The 15,119-nt window shown below is 45.8% G+C and overlaps 1 protein-coding gene across 1 annotated transcript; it reads right to left on the reverse strand.

Annotated features, from left to right (window-relative positions):
• Window positions 1–13,520: 13,520 nt before the first annotated feature.
• LOC116979155 (granzyme A-like) lies at window positions 13,521–14,477 on the reverse strand. The gene is made up of 2 exons (XM_033030684.1): window positions 14,214–14,477; window positions 13,521–13,793 (listed from the first exon to the last, which is right to left on the reverse strand). The coding sequence occupies exons 1-2, from the start codon at window positions 14,466–14,468 to the stop codon at window positions 13,614–13,616; spliced, it is 435 nt and encodes a 144-aa protein (XP_032886575.1). The 5' UTR covers window positions 14,469–14,477; the 3' UTR covers window positions 13,521–13,613.
• Between the last annotated feature and the right edge of the window lie 642 nt (window positions 14,478–15,119).

Below are 15,119 nucleotides of genomic sequence, written 5' to 3' on the forward strand. Positions count from 1 at the left end.
GGACTTGGTAAGGTCGGGAGAAAATTCAAACATTTTTGAATTTCTCCAAGAGTGTCTTGAGCAGCGTTGCAACATTGTATGGACGCAGATGCCAGTGCGATATCCGTGCGATATCCGTAATGACACTTGCGAATACCGTGGGAACTCCTGTGAACGGTAAACCCGGAAGCTTGACAGAAGGGACATAAGGTGAGTAAAAAAGGTGTTCTCAATATCGCCAATGGACCATGTGTCCATCGAGGATGTCCCACCTAATTGTCATTGTTTGAGAATCTTTTTCACAGTAAGACTTGCAGAGATGCCTCTCAGAAAAGCGCAAAGAAAGGGGTCAAAGAAAGTCGGAAAGTTTTTTGCCATGCCGGTAAACGAGGAGGAAACTCACCAAGAGAGACAGGTGGAGAGGCAAGAGAGAGATGCCAGAGATACCACTGCCTGTGGGCTCCTTGGAGCAGGGAGAGGGTGATCAGGGTGGATTTGAGATTGCCTCCCCAGTAGCTGTTGCCTCCACAATATTCTCAGCAGACGAGAACATAAAGGTCAGATGGCAGAAGGTAAGGCCATATAACTTCAACAGGGAACAAGAGGGGGAACTGGTGGAGTGGTACCAACGCAATGAAATTCTCTATGACAAATCCAGAGAGGATTATAGAAATAGGGAGAGAAAGTGCAACCTGCTGGAAACGAAGGCTGCTGAGTATCCCCGGTGCTCATGTGAGTAACTATAACAATATATTAGTTTATGTACAGGAGAACAATTTAATGTTATCAATGATTTTAAAACATACAATGCTACAGATGTAAAAGTGCTGTTTTTGCAGTCACCTTTAATTTATCTTATAAGTCTGTCTGTTCCCTGCAGCTGCAATGTAAAAGTAGTGGCAGACAGCTTTTACACCCTCTTCGTTTGAAGTAGGAATCATGTCTCTTAGAGCCATAAAATAAATTATGCATGAGGGCAGGCAATTTTCACTTGTAATTCTTGTCTTCAAAAAGGCCATCTGTATTGACCAACTTGTGCTCTGTTATCCAAGAAGAACAATAAATAGCACATTAAATGCGGAGGGCATGCTCTTAAACAGGCCTCTCTTTACTGACCCAAACTTTAATTTAACGGAATAGATCCAATGCTTGAAGTTCCATTTAATTCCAGCACTCTACTTTAATGCAGATGACCAACTTTTGCAATGGTTCACTTGAGAACCATTAAGAATCGCCTGAGGCCAAGTAGCGGAGAGTGATTGCTATGCGCAACCCTGGTTCCAGTGCCTTTCTCATTACAGTGTCAGTCTTCTTCAGCAGAGGTCCCAAATTATTCTTTAACTCATTAAAGAGCTCGGGTGAAATTCTGACAACGTTTTTGAATGCACTTTTATCCTCTTCACACAGCACATTAAGCAGTTGCTCATATTGTCCTAATTGAGGTCTCCGTTGAAACATGGGCTTAACCCAGTGAGACTTCCTCTTAATTATCTTTTTAATTAATCTCAGCCTTCTGCCTTCACGCAAGCGTTTTTGATGCACATGTTGCGCTAATGCATACAGCACGTCAATGAAAATAACAACCAGCCTGTACTCGAACCAACTTTGTATAGGCATGTCTGCAAATTAGCCAATTCTACGAACGGAGGATATTTATATAGTGTGTGAAAAAAAGTGACATCATTTGTGCCACGTGATCAACTACACTACAGTCCTCGATGTTCATTCACGATTCGGGAAAGATCGGGAGACGGACAAGTCAGTCGCACAAATGACAGAATTGCTGAGTACCGTGGGAACTCTTTATCGTGGGAACACTTTATCATGTGGAACTCGTGCTGGACCACGACCACTTCACTCGGGTGACATCTTGCTTCAGGTCTCACCGTGAGAACTGGCCATAAGTTTTCCGCCACACATAGCGTTTTGCATTTAGGCCAAAAACTTCAATTTTGGTCTCATCTGACCAGAGCACCTTCCTCCACATGTTTGCTCTGTCCCCCACATGGCTTGTGGCAAACTGCAAACGGGACTTCTTATGGCTTTTTTTCAACAATGGCTTTCTTCTTGCCACTCTTCCATAAAGGCCCGATTTGTGGAGTGCACGACTAATAGTTGTCCTGTGGACAGATTCTCCCACCTGAGCTGTGGATCTCTGCAGCTCCTCCAGAGTTACCATGGCTGCTTCTCTGATCAATGCTCTCCTTGCCCGGCCTGTCAGTTTAGTTGGACAGCCATGTCTTGGTAGGTTTGCAGTTGTGCCATACTCTTTCCATTTTCGGATGATGGATTGAACAGTGCTCCGTGAGATGTTCAAAGCTTGGGATTTTTTTTATAACCTAACCCTGCTTTAAACTTCTCCACAATTTTATCCCTGACCTGTCTGTTGTGTTCCTTGGGCTTCATGATGCTGTTTGTTCACTATTGTTCTCTAACAAACCTCTGAGGCCTTCACAGAACAGCTGTATTTATACTGAGATTAGATTACACACAAGTGGACTCTATTTACTAATTAGGTGACTTCTGAAGGCAATTGGTTGCACTGGATTTTATTTAGGGGTATCAGTTGCAGAGTTGAGTATTTGAGCATGATGAGGAGCCCGTGCAGCTGCAGGAAGCAGCAGAGAGGTTGTCTCTGAGGGTGAGGGTGCAGAGAGGTGTCCAGCAGAGAAGATGAGGAGGGGTGTCCAGCAGTGAGGGTGCAGAAAGGTGTCCAGCGGTGCAGGTGCAGAAAGGTGTCCAGCGGTGGCAGGTGGAGAGAGTATCCAGCGGTGAGGGAGCAGAGAGGTTGTCCAGCAGAGCGGGTGCAGCGAGGTGTCCAGCAGTGAGGGAGCAAAGAGGTTGTCCAGCAGTGCAGATGCAGTGAGGTGTCCAGCGAGGTGTCCAGCATTGAGGGAGCAGATGGGTTGTCCAGCAGAGCAGGTGTAGAGGTAGTCCAGCGATGAGGGTGCAGAGAGTATCCAGCAGTGCAGGTGCAGAGAGGTTGTCCAGCGGTGCGGGTGCAGAGATGATCCAGTGTCCAGCGTCGATGGTGCACAGGCACAGGCAGGTAACAGACAGGCAGGTAGGTAACAGATAGGTAACAGACAGGTGACAAAAGGGTGGGGGAGGACGGCGGGCGGAGAAGCGGCGAACAATCAACGCCAGCATCCTCTCCGGGCAGCGTGCAGGGTTCTAGCGGTTCTAGCGGCTAGCAACGTAGGCCTCAGGGCGGCAATCATTCCACGGCCGAAAATGGCCAAAAAAACGCCACAGACCACCGCAACCGGAGCGACCCTCCAGTTGTCCCTCGTCAGGTGGTAGGTCCAGGCCTCGTCCGGGATGGAAATATACCGCAGTCGGCAATTGAAGCAAGTGAAGCCGACTCGCTGTAAGGGACCGTTGTCAATTTGAATCTGCCGCCGCCGCCATTTTTGACTTTTACCATGTATGCCATGGTAAGGCAGATTCATACTGCCACCTAGTAATAATAACTATATTAATAATCAATATCAACAGTACTAATATCAATATCAACAATATCAACAGTACTAATTCAGTGCAATCATATGCTGTTTTTATCAGTCACTCGGAAGGGACTGTTTATATATTTGTTTCCTTTGTTACCATAGGAGGTGGGAACATAGGGTGTGCAGCAGCTGCCTGATCTCTCCCATCTCCGAGGTGATCCGCGGCTGTGGCTGGAGGGATGAGCTGGGGGCACTGGCGGCCCTGGCTGGGCTGTTCTGTCTCCTTGCAGTTTGGTGGGTGGTCCTTACATGGTGGGGGGGGAGGGAGTCCAGATTGGCCTCTTGGATTCCCATTGATTGAGGGGGTGGGAAGGTTACGTCCCAGGGCAGTATATTTGAGGTTCTTTGCGAAGACCCTCACCCCCTGTCTGTTTAGATGTACTCCATCATGGAGGTCCCATATACCGATGGTCGGGTGGTGGGCCAATTGGACATTAGGGAGGGTGGCACATCCTCTGCTGATCTCCATGTTGGTATCGTGGATCACATGGGGTGAGGTATCCGTCCTGGGCAGCAGGGTAGAGATCACAATCCTCGATTCAGGGAATTCCTTGCTGGCCTTTTCTGCCATCATCGTTATTGCCCCAGCTGTACGATGGCGTAAGGTGCGCAAGTAATTTGTGCCTGTATGGATCACGAGGTGTTGAGGGCTCCCGATGGTATCTTTGCTCAGGACCCTCATTGCCTGGTCTGTGGTGCTGCACCTTTTGACTAATACCTGACTAATAATTCTCTTTCTCTCTCTCTTCAATGGTAGGTTACTCATTACTTTTCCAATCAATGGAAACTATTCTAGAACCTATAGGTTTTTGTTACAATGTCAACTTGGGAAATAAAGGTTAATTCCAACTGTTTAACATTATAGGAGGATTCCACCGCTAATAATAATAATAATAATAATAATAATAATAATAATAATAATAATAATAATAATAATAATAATAATAATAATAATAATAATAATAATAATAATAATAATAATAATAATAATAATAATAATAATACATGTTTATTGTCATTGCACAGAGGTACAACGAGATTTGGATTGCAACTTCCATCCGATGTAATAACTTAATTAGCTAAAAATTTAGACACCCAGAGAAACAAGATTAAAAAAACAGTTAAAGCAGTATAAAGTGCAAATGTGTCTGTGCCAGGATCGATGTGCGGACGTGTCCACCGAGGGAGACAGTTCATGGGGGTGGGGGGCATTCAGCAGGACTGGTTCAGAGCAGCTATAGCTCTGGCGATGAAGCTGTTCCTAGGTCTGGAGGTGCGGGCGTAGAAGACCTGGTGACCTCTGCCGGATGGTAGACGTTCAAATATACTTTCAAATATGAAATGTTCTCATTTATTTTTACTCAAAAGTTTCAAATGATTAGCATTTCCAAAGGCTTTAGACACAAACACAGATGTATGAAGCCTTCCCTTCACGTGTTGTAATAATTAATGATTACCACGTAATTAAAATTCATAGGCAGCAAAGTAGGTCAAAAGCACCTCAATTAGGTGCCACATGACCTCATTAGACAATAGACAATCGACAATAGACAATAGTTCCAGGAGTAGGCCATTCGGCCCTTCGAGCCAGCACCGCCATTTAATGTGATCATGGCTAAACATCCCCAATCAGTACCCCGTTCCTGCTTTCTGCCCATATCCCCTGACTCCACTATTTTTAAGGCTTTCTTCACTGCCTGCTGTACCTGCATGCTTAGTTTCATAGACTGATGAACAAGGACCCCCAGATCCTGTTGTACTTCCCCTTTTCCCAACTTGACGCCATTTAGATAGTAATTTGCCTTCCTGTTTTTGCTACCAAAGTGGATAACCTCACATTTATCTGCATTAAACGTCATCTGCCATGCATCTGCCCACTGCCCCAACCTGTCGAAGTCACCCTGCATACTCATAGCATCCTCATCACAGTTTACACTGCCACCCAGCTTTGTGCAAATTTGCTAATGATCCTTTGAATCCCTTCATCCAAATCATTGATGTATATTGCAAATAGCTGCGGTCCACTGGCTCTCCCTTGTCCATTTTCCTAGTTACATCTTCAAAAAATTCCAGAAGATTAGTCAAGCATGATTTCCCCTTCGTAAATCCATGCTGAATCGGACCGATTCTGTTACTGCTATCCAAATGTGTGGCTATTTAATCTTTTATAATTGACGCCAGCATCTTCCCCACCACTGATGTCAGGCTAACTGGTCTATAATTCCCTGTTTTCTCTCTCCCACCTTTCTTAAAAAATGGGATAACATTAGCTACTCTCCAATCCACAGGAACTGATCCTGAGTCTATAGAACATTGGAAAATTATCACCAATGCTATGGGCATTAGAAAAGGAAATATATGGTTAAACTCCATAAGAGTCTTGAGTATAGAGTTAGGAAGAAATCTTGAAGCTTTATAGGACTTTGGTTCGGCCTCATTTGGAATATTTTGTGTAGAAGAGGTTTACCAGAATGCTGCCTGAATTTGAAGATGTTAGCTATATCTTCCACTGAGCAGGCAACTGAATCATCTGAAAAACAACTAGAAAGCAGTCCTGAACTTCTATATCCCTCACTGGAGACCTTTTGACTATCTTTAATCGGACTTACGGGATTTTATATTGCACTAAATGTTATTTCCTGTATGATGTATCTGTAAACTGTGGATGGCTCGATTGTAATCATGAATAGCCTTTCCACTGACTGGTTAGCACGCAACAAAAGCTTTTCACTGTACATGTGACAATAAACTAAACTAAACCATAACGAGAGGTTAGCCAAACTTAGATTGTTTTCTCTAGAGCATCGGAAGCTGCAGTTAAACATGATAGAAGTTTAGTTTAGTTTAGTTTAGAGATACAGCGCGGAATTAGGCCCTTCAGCCTACCGAGTCTGTACCGACCAGCAATCCCTGCACATTAACACTACCCTACACACACTAGGTACAACTTTACATACAACTAAATGCATAAAAGAATTTCACTTACGTCAGTGCACTTAATAATAAATAACCATTGAACCATTGAACCATTGCCAGTCAGAACCTTTTTCCCAGGGTGGAAATGTCAAGGACTAGAGGGCATAGCTTTAAGGTGAGAGGAGCAAAGTTTAAATGGGCTATTTTGTAACACAGTGTAGTGGATGTCTGGAACACACTGCCAGAGGTGGTGGTGGAGCAGATGTGATAGTATTTAAAAAGGTTTTAGATATACAGATGGAAATACAGGGATTGGAGGGATATGGATCACAATTAGTTGGAGGAGATTAGTTTAATTTGGCATCATGTTTGGCGCAGATATTATGGCCCAAAGAGGTGGTTTCTATGCTGTACTGGTTCATGTTCTAGCAGAGGTTCATGTTCTAGCAGATCCCAGGGTGGCACGGTGGCTCAGTGGTAGAGTGCTACCTCACAGCGCCGGGTTTGATCCTGACTACGGGTGCTGTCTGTATGGAGTCTGTACGTTCTCCCCGTGACCTGCATGGGTTTTTTCCAAGTGCTTCGGTTTCCTCCCACACTCCAAAGACATACATGTTTGTTGGTAAATTGACTTGGTAAAACTATAAATTGTCCCTCTTGTGTGTAGGATAGAGCTAGTGTACAAGGATCGCTTCTCGGCACGGACTTGATGGGCTGAAGGGCCTGTTTCCTCGCTGTATCTTTAACCTAAACTAAACTAATAATGCACATCCTTTTGTTTATCTCTATGCACAACTTGTACAGTAACTGAATATCCAGTTGTCTCATCGGATGCTGAATTATTAATCCTATGGTCTATTTAAAGTCGGCCATTATTCATCCACCTGGTCACAATGTCAAATAATGTCAAATTTGTTAGCCACAGATATATAAATATGACTATGTAGCTCCATGTTTTAAGAATTATAACCCTTTCAAGAACCCCTTCAAGCTTGACAAGATCTTTCCTACAACATGGTGCCCAGAACTGAACATTATATTCTAAATGCAGTCTCACCAACGTCTTATACAACTGCAACTTGACCTCCCAACTTCTATACTTAATACTCTGACTGATAGACAGAGTTGACGTGGATAAGCTTTTCCCATTGAGAGTAGGGAAGATTCAAACAAGAGGACATGACTTGAGAATTAAGGGACCGAGGTTTAGGGGTAACATGAGGGGGAACTTCTTTACTCAGAGAGTGGTAGCTGTGTGGAATGAGCTTCCAGTGGAAGTGGTGGAGGCAGGCTCGATTTTATCATTTAAAAATAAATTGGATAGGTATATGGACGGGAAAGGAATGGAGGGTTATGGTCTGAGTGCAGGTAGATGGGACTAGGGGAGAATAAGTGTTCGGCACGGACTAGAAGGGCCGAGATGGCTTGTTTCCGTGCTGTAATTGTTATATGGTTATATGAAGGTCAAAATGCCAAAAGCCTTTTTGACCACCTTATCTACCTGCGACTCGACCTTCAAGGAATCATGCACCTGTACGCCTAGATCTCTCTGTTCCACAACACTACCCAGAGGCCTACCATTTACTTGTTAGACGTCCCATCTACAGCTCTGCCCTCATCGATCTTTTTGGTCACGTCTTCAAAAAAATCAATCCAATTTGTGAGACACAACTTTCCACGTACAAAACCATGCTGATTATCCTGAATCAGCGCTTGCCCATCCAAATGCCTGTATAACCTATCCCTCAGAATAATCTCCAGTAACTTTCCAACTACAGATGTTAAACTCTCCAGCCTATAGTTCCCAGCATTTTCCCTGCAGCCCTTCTTGAAAAGAGGCACAACATTTGCCACCCTCCAGTCTTCCGGCACCTCTCCTGTATTTAAGGACAACTCCCAAATTTCAATCAGGACTCCCGCAATTAACATAGACATAGAAAATAGGTGCAGGAGGAGGCCATTCGGCCCTTCGAGCCAACAACGCCATTCATTGTGATCATGGCTTCACTGCCTGCTGTAACTGCACTCCAAATTTCAATGACCGGTGTACAAGGACAACCTGGGTGTCCTTGTACACCGGTCACTGAAAGATGGCTTACAGGTACAGCAGGCAGTGAAGAATGCTAATGGAATGTTGGCCTTCATAACTAGAGGATTTCAGTATATGATTAAAGAGGTTCTTCTGCAGTTGTATAGGGCTCTGGTAAGACTACATCTGAAGTATTGTGTACAGTTTTGGTCTCCTAATTTGAGGAATGACATCCTTATGATTGAAGCAGTGCAGTGTAGGTTCACGAGATTGATTTCCTCTCTAGTTTCCCGCAATGTCCTCGGATATATCAGATCAGGCCCTGGAGATTTGTCTACCTTCATACATGACAGTGCCTTCAGTCTTCTTCGACGGAAACACTGACTGCTCTCAAGACACTTCCATTGACTGCCCCAAGTTCCTCCGTCCTACTATCTTTCTCATCGGTAAATACAGAGGAGAAATACTCATTGAGGACCTTGCCCATCTCCTGTGGCTCCACACAGAGGTGACCGCTTTGATTCCTGAGAGGTCGCACTCTCTCTCTAGTTACCCTTTTCCCCCTTATGTATTTAAAAAATCTATTGCGATTGTCCGTAATGCTACCCACCAGAGCTATCTCCTGGCCCCTTTATGCCCTTCTGATCTCCTTTTTCAATTTACTCCTAAAGGGCCTGTCCCACCAGTATGCAATTGCATGCTTCTAGCGCGACCAAACGTGGTTGCTTGAGGCGTACGGCCTCGCGGTGCCGGTCCCAATTCGAACCGTGGAGGCATATGGAGTTGTGCGGGGCTGGTCCCGACATCATACTCACCAATCAGCTGGGCAGGAGGCGGGCCGACTGAATTTGGACGTCGCCCGGCGTCGGGCAGTGACGTCATCACGCAACGGCACACCGGGCGATGATGTCATCGCGCAACGCCACGCGTTAGGCATACGCCGCTAAGACGCTGCGTACGGCGTCAAGACGCTGCGTGCAACATCGAGAAGCTGCGTACGCCCGTTGAGGCACTACATACGGCCTCAAAGCGGCTGCGGGTCGACAGGCCATTGTCGCGCGGGATTTTCGGACAGTGCAAGATTTTTGGAGCCCCGCGCGATGTCGGGACCAGCCTCCGCCGATCGAAGTGGGACCGGCCCCACGAGGTCGTACGCCTCAAGCGACCACGTTTGCTCGCGCTAGACGCATGCTGGTGGGACAGGTCCTTTAGTCCCCAAAACTCCTCCAGGGATGCACTTGATCCCAGCTGCCTACACCTGCCCCATGCATCCTTCTTGTTTTTGACCAACACCTCAATTTCCCTCATCAGCCAACCTTCCTTATGTTTGCCTGTTTTGTCCTTCACTCTAATGGGGATAACGTACATATCCTGAGCATTTGTCAGCACACTTAAAAACATCCCACTTGGCCGATGTTCCTTTCCCCTCAAATAACCATCACCAGTCAACTTGAGCAAAACCTTTCCTCAAACCCTCAAAGTTGGCCTTACCTCAGTTGGCTCAAAAACCTCTCCTGAACACTTTTGAGGAATTGAACCCCATTTAAACCTTCACACTATGATTCCCCAGTCTATATTGGGAAAATGAAATCCCCTACAACAATAACCTTATTTGACCGGCAGCTGTCTGCAATCTCCTGGCATATTTGTTCTTCTAATTCCCGTGGACTATTCTGGGGTCTGTAGTACACCCCCAACAAGGTGATCTTCCAATTCTTGTTTCTCAGCATCCATATAGCCTCTAGACGAACCCATTCCGTAATGTGACATCTGATCACTGCCATGACATCATCCTTAACCAACAATGTAACCCCCCCTCCACATTGAGCTGCCAGTCCTGCCCCTCCCTTAACCAGGTTTCAGTCATGGTTACAACGTCCCAGTCGCTCATACCAATCCATGCCCTAAGCTCATCTGCCTTACCCGTCAGGCCCTTTGCATTAAAATACGTGCAGTTTAAACAAACCTTTCTTCCTCCCGTGCCTTTTGTACAGGTTACCCCTGCCCCAGAAGAGATCCCAATGATTGAGAAAACTAAATCCCTGCCCCCAGCACCAACTCCTCAGCCACACATTCATTTCCCCTATGTTCCAGTTCTTATATTCACTTGCACGTGGTACTGGAAGAAAACCTGAGATCACTACCCTGCAGGTCCTGCTTTTCCCGTCTTCTACCCAATTCTGTAAACGTGTTGCAGAACCTCCTTCCTCTTCCGACCTATATAATTTGTGCCAACATGCACAACAACCTCCGGCTGCTCCCCTTCACACTTGAGGATGTTGTGCAGCCGCTCCGAGACGTCCTGGACCCTGGCACCAGGGAGGCAACACACACCATCCTGGAGTCACGCCTTCTGCCGCAGAATCTCCTGTCTCGCACTTCTGACTATCGATTCCCCCACCATTATGGCTCTGTCTGACATCACTCTTCCCCATTGAGCCTCTGTACCAGGGTTGGAGTCACAGCCTTGGCTGCCGCTCCGACAGCTCCCAAGAGGGTGAACCTGTTTTCAATTGATATAGCCTCCAGTGGCTCCTGCATTCCAGGTTTACTTCTCTTCCTCGTTGTCTCCCACCTGGGGCGCTGTCCTGTGCATGGCTGCCCAGCCAGCAGCTGTCCGTCTTTTCATCTTTTTATTTTTATTTTTATTTTTAGTTAGTTAAAGTGTTTTGTTCTGGAGGTCTAGACTTTTTTATGTGGGGGGGGGAGGGGGGAAACTATCTTTCAGGGTCCCTACCTGGTTGGAGAGGGAGCGGGGAGGGGAGGGAGAGGGTGGACAGAGGGGGGGGGGGGCAGAGAGGGGGAGAGGTCGGGGGAAGGGGGAGAGGTGGGGGGAATGGAGGGTGAGAGGTGGGAGAAGGGAGGAGGGGAGGGGTGAGAGGGGGTGAGAGGGGTGAGGGGGTGAGAAGGGGGAGGGGTGAGAGGGGGTATGGATAGGAAGAGCGAAGGGGGGGGGGGAAGAAGGGGGGGGGAGAAGGGGAGAAGGGAGGGAGGACAGGGGTACGGTCGCCCAGCAGCTGTCGGCCTCTGAGTGATCTTCAGCCTCTTCCAATTCCAGGTCTGTTTTCTGGGGCGGGAGGAGTAGAGAGTGTGGGCAGAGAGAGGGGCAGAGAGAGACAGAGAGAGAGAGAGACAGAGACAGAGACAGAGAGAGAGAGACAGAGACAGAGAGAGAGAGAGAGAGAGAGAGAGAGACAGAGAGAGAGAAGACCCGAGAGACGGAAGAGAGAGAGAGGAGAGAGAAGAGAGAGAAGAGAGAGCGAGAGAAGAAGACAGCCAGACAGACAGACAGACAGAAGAAGCAGAAGCAGAGAGACGAGAGACGAGAGAGAGAGAGAGAGGACAGAGAGAGAGAGAGAGAGAGAGAGAGAGAGAGAGAGAGAGAGAGAGAGAGAGAGAGAGAGAGAGAGAGAGAGAGAGAGAGAGAGACAGAGAGAGAGACAGACAGACAGACAGACAGACAGACAGACAGACAGACAGACAGACAGACAGACAGACAGACAGTGCAGAGACAGAGAAAGGGCAGAGACAGAGAGACAGAGAGAGAGACAGAGAAAGGGCAGAGACAGAGAAAGGGCAGAGACAGAGAGACTGCTGGCTGGCGTGGGGAGGCCCTATCCCAAACCCTGGGTTTGGCGCTCACTCCAGCTCCAGGCTCTGCTCGAACCCACCAGGGATCGACCTGAGGATCCTGAGTGAGGCGGGGGGCGGGCGGTTGTCGAACCGGGCTTTCCCTGCGGCGGCAGTCTCCGAAGAGGGCGAGGGAGAGAGACAGAGAGAGAGGGAGAAGGAGAGAGAGAGAGGACAGAGAGACTGCTGGCAGGCATGTGGAGGCTTCCGTTATGGTCGCTGGTGAGAGAGGGAGACAGAGAGAGAGAGACAGAGATAGAGACAGAGAGCGAGACAAAGAGGGCAGAGACAGAGAGACTGCTGGCGGGCATTGGCAGAGGCTGTGAAAAATGGCGGCTTCTGTGAGGCAGTGCGGGCGTCAGCAGCCGTTATGGTCACTGGCCAGCAGGAGGCGACAAAATGTGTGACTGGGTGTAGGATTTTATTTAAAAATGTGTAAATAAAAAGAAAAAATGTTTTGAGGAGTGCAAAATTGAATGTAAAATGTAAAAATGAGCTAGCGACATGGAAAAAATGACGGAGTTTAATGACGGAGTGCTGGCGTAGCATGGAATCAAAGGCCGAATGTGGCACCCACAAACACACGCAGGCGGACAGGCAAGCAGGCAGGCAGACACGCACACACACACACACACAGTTTTAATATATAGATTGTGAGTTTTTTTTTTTATTGTATCGCTGCTGGCAAGTTCATTTCACTGCACTTTATTCTGTATGTGATGATTAAATCTGATTGATTGATTGATTGATTGATTGATTGATTGATTGATTGATTGATTGATTGATTGATTGATTGATTGATTGATTGATTGATTGATTGATTGATTGATTGATTGATATCCACACATCTAATTAGGAGGTATCAGCCAATCCACTGGTCTGGCTGCTGCTTCTCTGCAACCTTCAAAGTAATTACCCCGGGCTGACTAAAGCTCCCAAAGTATACTCACCTTGGAGAAAGGCTTCCTTCAGCCAATCCACTCACTCGCTGGTCTGGTTGCTGCTCCTCTGCGACCGACAAGGTAATTCTAATCAACTCCTTGTACTAACTCCTTGTGTCCTCCCATCTGATTTCCCAGTCATATTGTCATCCAACGTTCATTTATTTCTCATTATCTTCACTTTAGCGTGTGCAATCCACAACTGGGATTGGAATTGGGCATTGTAAAGTTTCCTGGGTGAACATAGGCAGACCTGGAATGAGGGGGAGGGGGAGAACAAAGGAGGACCTGGCATGGGATACTTTGTAACTTTGGCAGCGCCCTTTATGTGGCAACTATGTGCATACCTCTGGTATGCAAATAAAGAATTTCACCGTGGCTTGTCCCATGTGACAATAAACTATTAATTCATTAATTCATTCAGTTCATTTTCACAACCCATAAATCTTACTTCAGAGAACAATTGATTTCACAATTCTAGTTTTTATTGCATTTTGTGGTAAAATGTTACACAATGTACTCAGATATAGATGGAAGCATGCTGGTTATCTAAGCCAATTGATTGAGCATCACAGTTAGTAAAGCAAAGTGAATTAGCACGCTGATTACTCAATACAGCTTTTCATTGGTCATATTGTAAGCCTGCATGGCAATGGTTTTCCAAATCCAACAAAGGTATTTAGAAACAAAAGTGTAAACTCCAGGCTTTTTGGGATCTGCACATCCTTTGCCAAAGGACACAATCCCGGCGTATTTTCCATTGCAAAGCAAAGGACCACCTGAATCACCCTGGAAGAGAAAACAATAAAGATGACAATTCAGTAGAGTCAGATAAAATAACACATCACCAACTTTCAGTCTGAAAACACATCACAATGCTATATTTATGACCCATGCCCGGCTGGTTTGAGGAGATGGTGATTTTACATCATGGAGCAAATGTGCCTAATCAAATTCACAAAGAGTCTTTACGTGGAACAATTTCCTTGAGAGGATAGTAATGTTCAGCTATTTTTTTTTAATTACAAAAACAAGCTACAATAATGCCAGGCCAAGGCCAGTGTGAGGATGGATGGAATGTTTCAATCTATGGAAGGCACCAGTGAACCATTTGGGCTTTTGCACACACTCTGAAGAGTTTGTGATTGATTTTGAATCTCACAGCTTTATGGTCATTTTACTGATAACAATGCTACACAGCACACTCACCGCACTCGAATCTCCTCTGCCTTCACTGTCACCAGCACAGATCATGTTCTGGGTTACTTCAGGTTTGTGATTGTAATAGTCCTCGCTGTTGCATGTTTTACGATCTATTGCTTCTATTGTCACCTCTTGAAGTGTGTCAGATGGAAATCCTTTACTTGTTTGTCCCCATCCTGCCACTAAGCAGGAAGTTCCAGGCTTCAGATCATCGACCATTCCTCCAGGTAGTTTGAGCACATCCACATCATTGTTGATCATTGCATTATTCTCCAGCTGTGATACAATAATAGTTTATTTTTATTCTTCAGAGTGAAGAATATCTTAAACTATTGCTCTAATCAAAAGAGGTTTGTTAGTTTCCTTATTTAGTCAAGTCAAGTCAAGTTTATTCGTCACATACACTTGACTTGACTAAATAGGGAAACTAACAAACTATTTAAGTACTTCATTTGCTGAAGTTCTGTCCTTTGCAGAATGAAATGTTTATTTTTCTTTTTTTTCTGGATGATCAAAGAGACAAGAAACATTGACCATAAAATGTAATGTCAATTACCCTTCATGTGATACATGAAAATATTGTTGCGGCTGATGCTCATAAAGCCCTACGCTACTGTCGCGGATGATCATTCGTTCGATTGATTGGTTGATTGATTGATTGATTGATTGATCGATTAATCGACTGAGTGAATGAGTGAGTGAGTGAGTGAGTGAGTGCAAGATTCTGCATGGAAATGCTCTTCAGCTCACCAAGTCCACATCGATCACCCATTCACGCTAGTTTAACCTTTAACCCACTTTCGCAGCCACTCCCGACACACTCGGGACAATTTACAGAGGCCAAAAACAAAGTAATGGGTTGGCGACAAGGTGGCGTAATGGTAGAGCTGCTGCCCTACAGCGTCAGAGACC

Source organism: Amblyraja radiata, chromosome 1 (genome assembly GCF_010909765.2).
Source record: "Amblyraja radiata isolate CabotCenter1 chromosome 1, sAmbRad1.1.pri, whole genome shotgun sequence".
Classification (NCBI taxonomy): Eukaryota; Metazoa; Chordata; class Chondrichthyes; order Rajiformes; family Rajidae; genus Amblyraja; species Amblyraja radiata.

What these genes read in the sequence shown, in the direction of transcription:
- LOC116979155 (XM_033030684.1), bottom strand. Translation starts at nt 14,468, where the DNA reads ATGATCAACAATGATGTGGATGTGCTCAAACTACCTGGAGGAATGGTC. An exon ending in GCAGAGGAGATTCGAGTGCG is followed by an intron (nt 13,794 to 14,213) that starts GTGAGTGTGCTG and finishes TTTCTCTTCCAG; the next exon opens with GGTGATTCAGGTGGTCCTTT.